General features: G+C 37.5%; 1 protein-coding gene across 1 annotated transcript in view; it reads right to left on the bottom strand.

The window, feature by feature from the left end:
- MYCBP2 (MYC binding protein 2, E3 ubiquitin protein ligase) overlaps nt 1–16,951 on the bottom strand; it is a 275,789-nt gene that overhangs the window by 185,510 nt on the left and 73,328 nt on the right. Inside the window, exons 14-17 of the mRNA XM_023751731.1 lie at nt 14,897–15,055; nt 8,903–9,107; nt 5,580–5,725; nt 4,658–4,759 (exon numbers count right to left, since the gene is read on the bottom strand). Of these exons, the coding sequence (XP_023607499.1) occupies nt 4,658–4,759; nt 5,580–5,725; nt 8,903–9,107; nt 14,897–15,055 (612 nt within the window). The remainder of the gene's footprint in view (nt 1–4,657; nt 4,760–5,579; nt 5,726–8,902; nt 9,108–14,896; nt 15,056–16,951) is intronic.

The raw sequence follows: 16,951 nt of genomic DNA, 5'->3' as shown, positions 1-16,951 counted from the left end.
AGTATAAGGAGCCTCTATGTACCAACATTCACATCACGGGGATGCCAGAGGAGAAGAGGAAGAGCAAGAAATTGAAAACTTATTTGAAAAAATGACATAAAACTTCCCTAACCTGGTGAAAGAAACAGACATACAAGTTCGGGAAGCACAGATAGTCTCAAACAAGATGAACCCTAAAAGGCCCACACCAAGATACATTAAAATTAAAATGCAAAAGTTTAAAGATAAAGAGAGAATCTTAAAAGCAACAAGAGAAATTCAGTTAGTTATCTACAAGGGAGCTCCGATAAGACTGTCAGTTGTTTTCTCAACAGAAACCTTGCAGGCCAGAAGGGAGTGGCAAGAAATATTCAAAGTGATAAAAGCAAGGACCTACAACCAATATTACTTGACCCTGCAAAGCTATCATTTAGAATCAGAGGACAGAGCACCACCAAACCAATATTATATGAAACTAAGGCCTGGTGCATGAAATTCGGCATTGGAGGGGTGGGGTTCCTAAGCCCAGTCTTCACCCTCTCCAATCCAGGACCCCTCAAGGGATGTCCAACTACCTCTCGCAATCTAGAACCGCTGGCTCCTAACTGCTTGCCTGCCTGCCTGCCTGATCGCCCCTAACCCCTCTGCCTGCCTGCCTGATTGCCCCTAACCTCCCTGCCTGCCTGATCACCCCTAACTGCTCCCCTGCTGGCCTCATCACCCCTAACCACCTCTGCCTCGCCCCGCACCTGGGACCCAGGATTCCCTCCTCCAGCCAGTCGCAGGCATCCAGGACCCGGGCCGGCTTCACCTAGGCTGACCGCAGCCACAGGGGACCGTGGGCGGGCGTCTTCACCTGGGCCGCAGCGCAGGCGACCAGGATCGCGGGGCGGGCAGCTTATACCTCTCGTGGGCCGCAGCTGCAGGGGCTGGCACCCAGGACCACGGGGCGGGCGGCTTGTCCCTCTCCAGGGCCACAGTCCCAGCCACTGGCATCCGGGACCACGGGGCGGGTGGCTTGTTCCTCTCCCAGGCCACAGTCCCAGCCGCTGGCGCCTGGGACTGTGGGGTGGACAGCTTGTCCCTCTCCTGGGCCGCAGCCCGGCTGGTCCCCATTCCTCTCTTGAGAGCTCATTTGTGCCTGGCTGGTCCCTATTCCTCTCTCCCCAGTGTTGAGTGTCTGAGCTGTTACAGTGTGAGGGCGTGATGACCATTTTCATATTAGCTCTTTATTATATAGGATGTTAAAAGGTCTTATTTAAGAAGAAAAAAGATCACTGGCTGGTGTAGCTCAGTGGTTGAGCATCAACCTATGAACCAGGAGATCATGGTTTTTATTCCCATCAGGGCACATGCCCGGGTTGTGGGCACAATCACCAGTAGGGGGCATGCAGGAGGCAGCCGATTAATGGTTCTCTTTCATCATCGATGTTTCCATCTCTCTCTCCCTCTCTCTTCCTCTCTCTGTGATGAATTAAAAATAAATAAATAAGAAAGAAAAAATATATGAACAATAAAATGGCAATAAACACATATCTAGCAACTGAATCTACAAACAAAATGACCAAGGAGAACAGAAACAGACACAAAGATACAGAGACCTTTGTGTTGGTTGTTAAAAGCGTGGTCCTGAAATTTTGATCCACTTTGAAACAGTTAATACAAGCTTGGTAAAGAAGATAAGATAAACAAGTTAAATAAAAATATTTAACATAACATAACCCTGAAGTTAAGAAATTTCAACATAGGTAAAAGCCAATTACTAATGAGCATAATTATTAACATATTACTAAACTCTTAGTATCTAAAAAAGTAACAAGCAGAAGCCAAGAAGAAAAAAAAACACATGTATGTATGGCAGTTGGAACACTAAAGTTTTTTGAAATTCCTGTTCCTTGTAAGGACAAAACAAGACTAACAATCCTAGCATGGAGCCAAACAAGAGCCCTGCAGTACTGTACATGTGACTCAAATCTGTATCCAGGACCCTCATGCAGAAATTCTATTTCATTAGACCCATTTGATGCTGATGTAGAAAATCCCTAGAGCAGTGGTTCTCACACTTCAGCACCAACAGCATCACCTGGTGGGCTTGTTTAAATAGTTTGCTGGGTCCTGAGTTTTTGATTCAGTAATTCTGGGATGGGACCTGAGAAAAGTTAATTGTGTGTGTTTTTTAAGTACTACATTTCTTGGTTAATTGTTATGGGTCCACTTTTTGAAATATATTTTTAATGATTTGAGAGAGAGAGAAAGGAAGAGAGAGAGGGGAAAAAAAGGTTGGTTGCCTCCTGCACACACTCCAACAGGAGACCAAACCCACAACCTGGGTATGTGCTCTGACCTAGAATTGAACCTACGACTTTTTGTGCATGGGATGACGTTCAACCAACTGAGCCAGGGCAAGAATAGGCAATTGTAACTAAAGCCCAAGTCAAGTTGGTCCCTTTGAGAGCACTTTAATAACCCCTGAGCCGAAATAATTAAAGCATAGTACCTAAAAGGGATTCCTCCATCCAATTAAAAGTATTTTTTAAAACAAAGTTAAAATATTAATGCCTTAGAACCAATCTCTATATATATCTATAAATAGATACTTTTTAATCTTCACCTGAGGATGTTTACTGATTTTATTATTATTATTTTTTTTTTAGAGAAAGAGAGAGAAAGGGGGAGAGAGGCAGAGAAACATTCATGTGAGAGAGAAACATCTATCGGTTGCCTCCCAACCTGGAACCTAAGTCTGTGCTTATAAAATCAGATACAACAACATAAATTCTGTAAATATTTAAATAATAGAGTTTTAAATCTTTATAAAAGATTAGAGTTTACATTTTAAAAATAAATGGTAAAAGAATATTCTGCAATTACAAAGTTTTGTTGAATAACCAATGCATAATCAATGTCTTTACTTTTGATATGCAGAATATACTCTAGCAAGAGAAGAACAGCTTTTTATAGAAAAAGATTAACAAAATACACAGCATGAGGCAAGTGAAAAATGTCATCACAAGGATTTGGTGAGTTTTGTAGGTCAATTCATCTGATTCAACCTAATAGTTTTAAAAAGAGAAAAAACAGGTAGTAAAAAGATACACTGATAATTAACTTTAGGCAAATCATATCATTGAGGAATTACCATCCAATTACCATAAGTCATAAGACCCAAAAGTTAAATTTTACCCTATTTTCTATAAAACATTTAATGTGCAATTTTCCATGTATTTTTATTATGTAAACAATGACAGTATATACATTAATCTCATTAAAATATCATTTAAAGGCAAAGACTTTACGTAAACAAAGCCATACCAACAGCAAATAATCACTGTTACCAATTAATCAACACTGCTTATCAGGCTCTGATAAAGAGTAATTCAAGCATATATTTTACAACTTAAGTGTAATAAAAATGCGAATGTGCCCCACTGATATATATGCTATTGCCCACTCACTGTCCCGTTATAAACTTCATAGAAAAAACCAATCTTGTAACGAGGAAACCACGAATAATAGATTCTATATCATGTAGTAAATAATATATCATTTCTAATAAGTATTTAAAATATACAATATCAATAAATATTTGTAATCAATCTTTTGCCTAGCAGAGAAATAAAATCACAGACCTCCGTAATAATCCATCTTAATCCTACAACAAAAAGATTCTATTAGGCATAAAGAGCTTTAGTAACACATATTTATTTACGTTTATTGTATATATACTCACACCTATTATAACCACCATTAAATGTATCTTAGCCTGAAAAATTATCACAAACAATGAGGACTAGTTAAATAATAAATCTATCTTCACAATTAACACCTGCATACACTCCTTCTTGTACATAACCAGAATAAGATTTTTCAAACAAACAAACAAAAAACACATATAATAGCATAGCTATGCACTGGATTGAAATGAAAGGTAGTAGGACTATGCCCAAACGATAATGATTACAATTAGTAAGAAAACAGAAAATCTAGTTTATAATTAAACTAGAGGCCGGGAGCATGAAATTCGTGCACTGGTAGGGTCCCTAGGCCTGGCCGGTGATCAGGGCCAATCAGGTTCCCTGCCTCCCTGCCTCTTCCTTCCCTCACCACCCGTGCACCGCCACCGCACAGTCCTCGCCTCTCGGCCTCTCGGCCTCCCCGCTTCCCCGCCTCCTCTTTCCCTTGCACCCTCAGCACCCCACCTCCACTGCTGGTCGCCTGCCATGTTCCACGCCACCCCCTCATGGTCAGCACACATCATAGCGAGTGATCAAACTCCCGGTCTGCTGGTTGAACTCCCGAGGGGACAATTTGCATATTTGCCTTTTATTATATAGGATAGATGATTCCAAAATCTGGGTGAAGAACTAGTTCTTAGAATGTATAGTTTTTAAATAATTGCCTTTGCTAATAGTTTCTAATGCTTGGCTGATGGCACAACAATTCTTAAAACAATTTATTTTTGCCATAAATACTTTACTGTACTGAATTAAATGTATGTTATTAATTAGCACAATCATAAATACCCTGAATATTTTCACATTATTTTCATGAGTACTAGAATGTTACTAACTTTAACTTCAATTTCTTACCAAATCAGCCTATTCTGTATCTTCAGTGGTCTCAGTAGAGGGTAAGAAAATGGATTTTCAAATACTTTTTCTCTGCAGCTACATCTTACCTCTTCCTTCGTCTAATCTGTGTCTCCTGATTACTCGCTGCCGTTTTTCTTCTTGTCTTAACTGAAGGTGTTCTTCAATGTTAACCCCAGGCACTGGGACAGCTAATGATTGACCAAAAAAATTTATAGATAGATATATAAATATATATAGATATATGTTTATACACACACAAACACATAATATAATAGATATGATAATAGACATAACAGAACTATATGAAATTCAAGAACATAAAAGCTAACGAAAATAGTCTAAAAAAATTATTTTTAATGCATGGAGTGTGGGTGAATTTCCCGCCAAAATATAAGATGGCTCTGTCTTTTGGTTTTGTTCCATCCACCAAAAGGGTGGATTACAAACAAATATTTGGTAATACGCAGTTACAATCGGCCCGAGTTTACACGTTTCCCGCACTCCACCGCAAATCTATATGAACCGAGTTAAAGACGGCTCCCGCGGAGTACGCGCAATTCACGCGAGCCGACTTAACTCGTTTCCCGCACTCCAAGTGTTAATGCAAAAATCTTAGCAAAAAGGAAAAAAAGAATTTCTTCCCTTTATTAATGACATATTTTCAGTTATAATACATGTGGTATTATATTATTAACTACTAGAGGCCTGGTGCATGAAATTCATGCACAGGTAGGTTCCCTAGGCCTGGCCGGCAATCAGGGCCTATCAGGGCCTTCCGGCTACCGGCTGGAGCCTTCCTCTGTTCTGCACCGCCCCCTGGTGGTCAGCGCATGTCATAGCGAGCGGTCGAACTTCTGGTCTGTCAAACTCCCAAAGGGACAATATGCACATTAGCCTTTCATTATATAGGATTATCTTAACTTTTTAGCACATACCTAATAGAAATTGTATAAACTATCCTTATTACTGAGTTGAGGACAAGTTGTTTGGTACAATAAAGCAAATTACCTAATAGAAGGTCTAAAGGTATCATCTCTTTCACCGCATCGAGAATTCCTCTTTGTCTTGCCTCTTGACCATCCAACTCTCTTGCACAAGCCTTGCAACATCCACACACAGCACAGCCAGATTCTCCGGAACCACAACCACAGATACTTAAAACAAACAAACAAACAAAAGAATTAACTGAAATCCTTCTACTCTTTCCTTAAAACACTTTTCTATATGAGGTACCATCTCACAACTGTCAGAATGGCTATCATCAACAAATCAACAAACAACAAGTGCTGGCAAGGATGTGGAGAAAAGGGAACCCTCGTGCACTGCTGGTGGGAATGCAAACTGGTGCAGCCACTGTGGGAAACAGTATGGAGTTTCCTCAAAAAATTAAAAATGGAACTCCCATTTGACCCAGTGATCCCACTTCTAGGAATATATTCCCAAAAGTCAGAAACACCAATCAGAAAGAACATATGCATCCCTATGTTCATAACCAATGGACACAGACAATGGGGGGTGGGGGGAGGCTAGGGCTGGGGAGCAGGGGCAGGCTGGGAGAGGACAATGGGGGGGGGAAGGGGACATATGTAATATTTTCAAGAATAAAGAATTGAAAAAAAATTGTTTTCTGCAGTTTTGAGATTAATTAAATGAGGCAAAAATGAAATTAACCCTTCAGATCAGGAGCAGGATGTGTCAATTTTTAAGGAAAGGTATGAATAGATGAATAATTAAAAACAAAAGTTTATTAAGTTCCTCATATTTCTACAGAAAATACAAACGTATTCTATCTTCAAAGCTGCTATTAACAAGTATTTTTCACGTTTTCACAATTATTGAAGGACCAGCAGCTTTACTATTAAGTGGTCTGGATGGCTTGGTTAGTAAACAAACAAATATTCCTACCTACCAGATAAGTTAAGGGAGGTGTGGACAGCCCACCTTGCCAGCTTAATGTATTAGTCTCCATTTCCCTCCCTATCCTAAAACGGATAAAAAGCACTACTGAGCCCTGGCCAGTTTGGCTTGGTGGATGGAGAGTCAGCCTGTGGACCAGGTTCGATTTCAGTCAAGGGCATGTACCTTGGTTGCGGGCACATCACCAGTAAGGAGTGTGCAGGAGGCAGCTGATCGATGTTTCTCTCTCATCGATGTTTCTAACTATCTATTCCTCTCCCTTCCTCTCTGTAAAAAATCAATGGAATATATTTAAATAAAAAATAAAGCCCTACTGCCCTAACCGGTTTGGCTCAGTGGCTAGAGCGTCGGCCTGCGGACTGAAAGGTCCCAGGTTCGATTCCAGTCAAGGGCATGTACCTTGGTTGCGGGCACATCCCGAGTTGGGGGTGTGCAGGAGGCAGCTGATCGATGTTTCTCACTCATCGATGTTTCTAACTGTCTATCCCTCTCCCTTCCTCTCTGTAAAAATTCAATAAAATATATATTTTTTAAAAGCCCTACTGAATTGTATGTGGGCACTATTTAAAAAATAATGTTTATTTCTAAACTTATTCTAAAATATATAGTCATAATTTTATAACTGAAGTCATTTTTAATAGTGCTTAGTGTCCCGGCACAAATTCCTATGTTGACTTTATTTATGTATTCATTTCTGCTTCATTAGTAAAGAAATTATTGTACTTGGTTAGGTATTGTCCATTTGATCTATAATTATTGAAAACTGACAGTAAATCTCAGGGGGGAAGCATATAAAGAAGAATGAATAATTTCAGGAAGGACAAGAGAATTATAAATTCATTTATAATATGCATCGATTACTTAAGTTCAGATATTGGAGACATTTAATTTTAATGGAAATAGATTGAGACATCTCCAGGAGGATAAATTTCAACTCCTTTTAAAAGAAATATTATCTTTAGCTCTGGTTGGCAGCTCAGTGGTTAGAGCATTGGCCCATGCACCAAAGGGTCACAGGTTCAATTCCCAGTCAAGGACACATACTTGGGTTGCAGGTTCAATTCCTGGCCTGGTCCAGGCGTGTGGTGGAGGAGGCAACCAGTCTATCTTTCTCTCCCTCTCCTTTCCACTCTCTCTAAAAATCAATGGAAAAAATATCCTTGGGTGAGGATTAACAACAACAAAAAAAGAAAGAAAAAAAAGAAAAATTATCCTTTGATAAAGAGAGCCAAAATATTTTAACATATACTAAAAAAGCAAATCAAATGTACTGTTTAAAAATCATAGTGTTTCAGTAGTTTAAGAGAAAAGACCTGTTATTTAAGATCTATTTCACTATGTTAGGCCATAGTATAATTCTGGAAATGTACTCAGAGTAGATCCAGACATTATTTGGGAAGAAGCACCTGACTATACTAAGGAGATGTCAAATAGGAAGGTCAACTCTACGGGTTGGTTGGCTGTCCTCACCATGGCTGATATTTTTCCCACAAGATTCCCTTTAATTTCCAAAGTAAGCTAATTATCAAAATCTGATCTTATAAAGATCAGATATATATCATAATACAAAGATCTACCATAATTAATTTAATCTTACAAAGGATACCCCATTATGTTACATTGGCTACAAATGGCAACACAAAAATAAGAATCAAAATCTTCCCTAACATTCTGGGGAAAAATCTGCATTCTGATTGTGCCTAACTCACACTTTAAAACGACAATACAGACCCTGAAAAAAAAAAAGTGGTCCAGTAAGAATAAAAACTATATATAGCAGGTGCAATGCAACTTGAGCCACGATAGTTCCTAGAACTCCTAAAATTGCAAAAAGTAAATTCAATTTAAAAGGATATATCCCTAATAAAACATTCTATATGTGTGTTTTTTTACAATTCTACTCAGAAAAAAATTCTTATGTGTTATTAAAGCAGTCTTAGAAAGAATACAAATGGCTCAGTGGTTGAGCTTCAACCTATGAACCAGGAGGTTATGGTTCGATTCCTGGTCAGGGCACATGCCCCAGTTGCAGGCTCAATCCCCAGTGTGGGGAGTGTAGGAGGTAGCCCATCAATTATTCTCTCGAATCATTGTCCCTTTCCCTTCCTTTCTCTGAAATCAATAAAAACATATTTTTTTTAAAAAAATACAAATGAAGGCACACCCCAAGCCTTGAAAAAGATGACCTTTTTAAAAATAATGCTTTAAATGGATCAAATTATATAAAAATGACACTAAATTAGAATTGATTATAATTCCCCACCCCTGCTCTAAGTATGTCCTCAGGTGAGGATTAAAAATAAAAAATAAAAAAAGAAATAACACAGAACACTCTGAAATAATTTTGAAAAGAAATGTGTTGTATGCATTTTCTAGTAACTTTTTATTTCTTCAATATTAATTCTTTTTCTTACCCTCCAGGAACTCTGTCTGGACGCCCACTACTGACACAGCTGGCTCCATAACCTGTACAGTCTCCACAGACAGTACACACCATGCATTGCTCCAGCTTCCACTTATGCATGCCTGGAGGGCACATCATAGATTTCTCATCTTTTTCATCTAGTTCTTCTTCTAGGTCTTCATCCATTGCTGTGGCCATATTTTCAACTCCAAACCCTATTTGAGAGATCAATTTATAACATTTTAGTAGACTATTTCCATGTCTAAAAAACTGACATTTATATTTCCCAATTAAATACTGTATGTATATATAACATATACTAATCCAAATGAGTATACAAAGAAATGCTAAAATATAAGAGCAAGAAAAATAAAATTTAGTTGAGGGACTACTAATAAGTGCTCTCCCCATTTCCCTTTCTGCAAAAAGAGGGAAGACAGAAACATCTCTTAGCTGTTGTTGCTTTCTGTCAATCATATTTTTTTAATTTTTTCGGATTTTAATTTTAGTCCCTCTTTTCCATCTTCACTGCCAACACTTTTGTCCAATAGACCAAAGAATGATTCCTAACCACACTTTAAGCCAAGAGTTTCTCCAACTAGAACATCCCCCCACTGCTAGCAATCAGCTTTGTAAAACATATACTTGATCCTATGACTTCACAATTTACAAAATTCCTCAGCAAGATACAGTCATTGACAAGATGGCTCCCAATTTTCTCCAAACTCACTTCTTCCATGCAAACTGCATTCTACCTGAACCTAAATTCCCTCTGCTTTCTAAACATCCTGTGTCCTTTCTCATGCTCTGGGCCTTTGCTCATTCCTGCTCCATCTCTCTTTCTACCTCATATACCTGCCTCTCTACACCTCATCAACCAGAGAGGTTTTCAGCCCTCAAACACTCAGCTCAGACGTCATTTCCTAGGAAAGCACTTACCACTTTTCTGAAGGAAACAGTCACTATCTTCTCAAACCTGTTTATACCTCAATTACAACTTAATTGTGTTATAATTCCTTCAACTATTCTTTTTTTTTTACTGAATACCTACCTAAATGCCACAGGCATTTCCCTTGATGGCAGAGACAAAACATTTTTTGTAAAGGGCCAGATTGTGAATAATACAGGCTTTATGGGCCATATTAAGTCCGTGTCACACTTTTTAAAAATAACCCTTTAAAAGTATAAAATCCATTTTTAGCTTGGAAGGCCATACAAAAACAGGCTATTGAGCAGATGGCTTATAGGTCTCTGCTTTAGGCACTGAGGACTATGATAATGAACTATTTATTATAAACCTTATAACTTAGTGATGAAGACACACATTAATTGAACAGCCATACAGAAAAGAGTAAATCTACAACTTTGATAGACTTATAAAGGAACATATAGTGCTACACGAGCATATAATAAAAAAACAAATCTGTGGGAATTAGGGAATTATTTTTAATCTTTGTCTTTTCAATTAGACTTAGATCCTCAAAGACAAGGTATTACCTTACTCACGTTACCTCTTAACTTAGTCAACCTTATTCTCTTTTATCACTTACACCTATAATAGACTCAGTATATAGGTCTGTCTAATCAAGAAATAAACTCATGGGATATATAACCTTTTTTATTTTTGCCACTTCTAATCTATGTACAGGCTGGAAAATTAGATAACCATGTATTGGATAACTATGCATGTCTACAGTTAAAATAAAGCAATCCCAAAGACGGCCAAAGTGACTATTTTTCATAAGAACAGGAGCTAAAATATATTGAGCACTTATCTGGGTCTATATATAATACTTTATCATCCCAACTATACTATAATTATTATCCTCAAAATAATCTCTAAAATTCAAAGCAATATCAATCACATTGCCAAGTAGAAAAGCACACTCTCATCCATATGGAAAAAAGGCCCAACCTAATACATAAAGCAAAAATTTATAAAAAAAAAACAAACACAAAAAACTTGCCATCAAAATTGAAAAATTATATACAAGTAAAACCATAAATATAAGAGAGAATCCACAAATTAGTAAAAAATATTTGTAACACATACAACATAATATATTAAATATTCCTACAAATTAATAAGAAAAAGCTAGAAAAATAAGAAAAATTTGAAAAGATAGTCTAACTCACAATTCATAACCAATGGAATGCAAATTAAAAGAAAAATGAGAGATCCAGCAATTTTCCTCCTAATTGTATACCCCAAAGAAATGCAAACATATTTTCACCAATATTTACTAGAAATGTTCAGAGCAACACTATTCATAATAACCCAAACTAGAAACTACCCAAATGTTCATAATACTAGCAAAAGTTTTAAAATTGTGGCATATTTACACAATGATGAGAATGAACAACTTACAGCTAACCATATCAACACAGATGAATCTCATGAAAGTAAAGCTGAGTGAAAAGAAACCAGACATACAAGAATTGATACTACATGATTCCATCTATAAAGTACAAAAGTATGCAAAAGTAATGTACAGTGTTAACTGAAGAGGAGGATAGCAACTGGAGAGGAACATAAAAGGGCCTTCTTTGAGTACTGTTAAGAAACTTTCTTGACCTGGGTGCAGATTACAAGAATATGTTCAGTTTGTGAAAATTCATAAAAATATATACCTATGCTAGGTGTATTTTTCTGCATATATATTATACTTCAATATAACAAGTAAAAAATTACAATGTCACAGCCATTACACTGGCAAAAATCAGAGTCTGTCAATATTGACTACTTGAGTAATGTGGAAAATCAAACTCTATTAGTAAGAGTATAAATTGGTACAATTTCTTCCAAGAAAAATCTAGCACAAAGCTGAAATTTATAGCATAGTAATTTCACTAGAAAAAGTCTCACATGTTTACCAAGAAATATGTATAAAGGTTTTAAAATTATTTATAATAATGAAAAATTAGAAATAAATTCATCTATCAGCAGGAGAATGAATATATTGTGGTATGTTAGTGTTATGGTTTTTATTACACAGCAATTAACATGAATCATCTAGTTTTATGTGTACCAACATGGACATATTTCAAACATGATGGTGAAAAGACAAAAAAAAATTTTGCAGAAAAATATGAATAGACTAGAGGCCCAGTGCATGAATTCATGCATGGGTGGGGTCCCTCAGCCCAGCTGGCGTTCAGGGGCCCCGAATGGGGCTGAGGGAGGTTGGCCGTGGGGAGGGGCCGCGGGAGGCTCGGCCTGCCAGGGGAAGGGACCACAAGAGGTTAGCTGACTGCGGTGGGTTTGCTGTGGGAGCGCACTGACCACCAGGAGGTAGCTCCTGCGTTGAGTGTCTGCCCCCTGGTGGTCAGTGAGCGTCATAGCGACCGGTCGACGAGTCAACTGGTCGTTTGGTCGCTTCTAGATAAGCACTTATAAAGTACTGTACTTTTATTTGTAAAATATATGTGTGCAATGTATTTCACATAAAATATAAGAACAACCTACAAGGGAGTACCCATATGACTGTAAACTTATTTCTCAACAGAAACTATGCACGCCAGAAGGGAGTGGCAAGAAATATTCAAAGTGATGAATAACGAAGACCTACAACCAAGATTACTCTACCCAGCAAAGCTATCATTTTAGAATTTGAAGGTCAGATAAAGAGCTTCTCAGACAAGAAAAAGCAAAAGGAGTTCATCACCACCAAACCAGTATTATATGAAATGTTAAAGGGTATTCCTTTAAGAAGAGGAGGAGGAGGAGGAGGAAGAAGAAGAAGGAAGAAGGAGGAGGAGAAGGAGGAGGAGGAAGAAGAAGAAGAAGAAGAGGAGGAGGAGGAAGAAGAAGAAGAAGAAGAAGAAGAAGAATAAAAAGGCAATAAATACCTATCAACAATTGATTCTAAAAATCAAAATAAAGAAATAAAAAATCTAATGAGCCCTAACCAGTTTGGCTCAGTGGATAGAGCATCAGCCTGCGGACTCAAGGGTCCCAGGTTCGATTCCGGTCAAGGGCATGTACCTTGGTTGCAGGCACATACCCAGTAGGGAGTATGCAGGAGGCAGCTGATCGATGTTTCTCTCTCGTCAATGTTTCTAACTCTCTATCCCTCTCCCTTCCTCTCTGTAAAAAAATCAATAAAATATATATTTTAAAAACATCTAATGAACAGAATAAACTGGTGAATAAAATAGAATCAGAGACATGGAAATGGAACAGACTGATGATTTTCAGAGGGAAGGGGATGGGGGGGGAGAGATTAAACAAAGATCTTATATGCATATATGCATTACCTATAGACACAGACATTACCTATGGCGAAAGGTTGGGGTGGGGAGGGAACCGGATGGAAGGGGGCAATGGGGGATAAAAGAAGGTCATCTGTACTATTCTCAGCAATAAAGATTTTAAAATAAAGAAGCAAACAAACAAACAAATAAGTAAATAAAATTTAAAAATAAAAAATAAATAGAACACGACTGAAAGAATATTAATCAAAGTCATGATGTGGTTAGTTCTGGAGAGAGAGTATAATATTAAGCTTTGGAATAGGAATACAGGACACTGGAATCTTATCTATAATTTTTTAAATTGAAAAATTATAAGACATGGTGGTAGACATACAACTTTTTAATATTTCAGTATTATTTTCTATACTTTTCAAGTTTTTTAAACTTTTAAAAATCCCTTTATGTTCTTTATGAGTCAGCAATCTGTATTCATTATGTGTCTTACACTACTATACTTGCATGCTTTCTAATTCAATACTTACAGAATAGGTGTGACTTCTAGTAAATAAAAAATATTTTAACAATTTAATTTTGATTATTACAAAATTTACACTAAGAATCTACAATATAGTTGTAAATGTATGCCAAATTTCACAAAAGTTTCAGAATAATAAAGAAACAATTTTGTTCAGCTCACAACTCTTATAAAACATAATTTGAATACATACTTAAATAGAGGAAACTAAAAGGGTTCTCTCCTCTTTGCCTAGTAGGTCTTATCCAAAACTGTGGTTCACTAGTTTAGCAATATTTCTATTTTTGAGTTATCCATTTCTTTTTTTTCTTTTGTTCTTCCTTCTTTTTAAAAAATTAATATTCCTCTAACAGACTTACTCTTTTAAAAACCAAAGAATTAAAAAAAACCTAAAGAATTGTAAAAACACACATATATAAAGAAGCTAAGGGGGGAAAAAACCAGTAGGCTTTAATATCCAGATGAGTCTGCCATCAAGAAGACTCCCAAAGAGCTAAACTTGATTTTGTTAATTTATACAAATATTAATCCTGAAACTATGTAGGCCATAGTTTAAAGTATTTGTACTTTAAATACAGCTTAATACTTAGTTCTAATAATATGTATATATTTCCTATTCTCAAGTCCACACAAAATTAAAAAAAGAAAACCAGACATTGGAGGGAAGGGTATAAGAAGGCACTGATAGCAGCTATAGTAAAACTTGAGAGCAAGAATGAAGTAGACACAAGCTATTACAAAAACAAAATCACAACAAGCATGGATCAATGCCTCTCTTACCTTCAATACCTTTAGTGTTTAAGCAAAGGATACGGTGGATGGGGAGCATCCACAATTTATGACTTGATAAAGGGTCAAATATTCTTAAGGATCATTCTTAATTGTTAAGAACTGACTGAATTACAGGCAGTGTATACTGTTAAACGGGAAGATAATACTTGCCAGACAGACTGCTGCCAAAAATGGTTTGAAAATGCTTTTTTAGAAAAATTTAGTCACCAAAGATGCTAAATCAAAGAAGTGCTCTTATATTTATATAAAATTAAGAAAACATACAAGTAAAAAACACTTGCTCAAAAATTAAAGGTGTAAAGTATATTTGATTATTCCAGTGATATACTGTCAAATAAACAAGAAATTCAGTGGTTTTCCTAATTTGTGAGTGTGAAATCAAGGAGTCATTTGTTTTGAAAATAGTAAGATTCTTTACCATGTTGTTCTGAAAAGCTAATGAAAAGGCTATACACAATTTAACATTAATACAGTAACACCTACCTTTCCCACCTTGGTTCATGGCACCAGTGTCTCGTCCACACTGTCCTTTATTATTTACACCAAAGGTCCAAACTTCTCCATTCTTCATTAAAACACAAGTGTGTGCTTTGCCCATAGCTACCTGAATTACAAAATGGCCCTTCAAATCTGTTACCAAACCTATAGGAAAGATATGAATTTAATAAGAAACAACAAAAAAGCCTTTCTGAGTCTACCACCTCAATGTTGAACTTTTTTTTTTTTTAAATCCTCACCCAAAGATATTTTTTCAATTGATCTTAGAGAATGGAAGGGAAGGAGATGGGGGAGAGAGAAACATTGATGTGAGAGAGACACTGGTTGCCTCCCACACACTCCTCAACTGGAGCCGGGGATCAAACACACCCTTGACAGGGAATTGAACTGTGACCCTTGAGTCCAAGGGCCAATGCTCTAACCACTTAGCCAAACAACACCAGGGCTCAATGCAGAACTTTTCATTTCTGGGATAAAATAACCCACCAATATGAGAAATAAGTGGCCATAAGACTGGTACTAAATTAATTTTGTAATGTTATAATGAATCCCTAGCCAAAAGGATTTTAGCAAGCAATAGTTACACTGAGTATTATTTTTAAACTATACATGAGTCCATCCCAAAATTTTGATTCATTTGACATAAAGGCCAACTACAAATCTAATTATTACCACATTAAGCAACTCACATATCACCTGAGCACATTTCAACTTAATAATTGCTATGAATGTTTGCTATACGTCATTTCCCTAGGCTTTACATATTTACCTCATATAAACACCTTCTTAGTGGGTTGCCCAATCATTATACTCAATTCTAAGTGCCAGAAAGAAAACCTAGCAAACAAATATGATGTTTTTAAAATCAAAATTCATAAATAAAAAACTATCTGGTTAGTTCTATCCTTCATATTCACTTCTTAAACTTTTGTTTTACATGTCATTCAATCACTTAACAAGTAATTCTTGAGCCCCTATTATGCACCAGACGCTGTGCTGGGCACTGGGGATATAATCTATGCTAATAAAAGAGAAACATGAAAATGGGTGTCACTCTGCTATGCCCACCAGCCAATCAGAGCGACTATGCAAATTAACCCAACAAAGATGGCAGTTAATTTGCATATGTGGGCATGGAACAAAGACAGAAGGCTCCAGCTGAAGTGAAGACTGAAGACTGAAGAGCCTAGCCTCGAGGTTTGGCATCTCTGCTGCAGCCTGACCAAAGGCCTGGGTCCCGGGTGCCAGAGGTAAACCGGTGCCGGCAGCCAGGGGAAGGAAGGCCTATTGCGCGAATCTTCATGCAACGGGCTTCTAGTACTATGTAATAAAAGCCTAATATGCTAAGTGTCTTGATCATTCGTTTGACCATTCACCCAGTTGCTATGATGCACACTGACCACCAGGGGGCAGATGCTCCAACCAGTAGGTTAGCTTGCTGCTGGGGTCTGGCTTATCGGGACTGGGTGAGATGGGCTGGACACTCCCTGGAGCCATCCTGTGGTCCCTCCCCGCCCCGATCATGCACCGGTGGGGTCCCTCGGCCTGGCCCACACCCTCTTTCAATCTGGGACCCCTTGGGAGATGTTGGAGAGCCAGTTTCGGCCCAATCCCCGCAGGCCAAACCGAGGGACCCCACCAGTGCACCAGGCCTCTAGTAGTAAATAAGGGAAAGAGAATCTCTCCCTAACTACCTAACAGGGGGAGGAGAGGAGATAAGTAATTTATCATATATAAATCAGTTATGTTATAAAAATAATTTCCTCACAGCACTACCAGAAACATGTCACATGAGCATCTAACTGAGCTTAGGGAAAGCTTTCCAGATAAAGTAACAGCTGAAATACAGCTGCACTAGCCAAGTGCCATAATTCATTCTGATAAAACTAGAGTGTGTTCCCAAAAATAATACAGGAAGGAATCACAAAATGTTGTATTTGTAAGTAAATGTGAAAAATGTAGAGAAAGCAGTCTACAAATATTAATTTTCTAGACATATCTATGCAATACATAATGTCTAGTCTTGAACTTTCTTTGCAT

The sequence above is a fragment of the Myotis lucifugus genome, unplaced genomic scaffold (assembly GCF_000147115.1).
Source record: "Myotis lucifugus unplaced genomic scaffold, Myoluc2.0 scaffold_24, whole genome shotgun sequence".
NCBI lineage: Eukaryota > Metazoa > Chordata > Mammalia > Chiroptera > Vespertilionidae > Myotis > Myotis lucifugus.
Note: the sequence above shows the minus strand (reverse complement) of the source record. Positions and strands in the feature narration are given on the sequence as shown.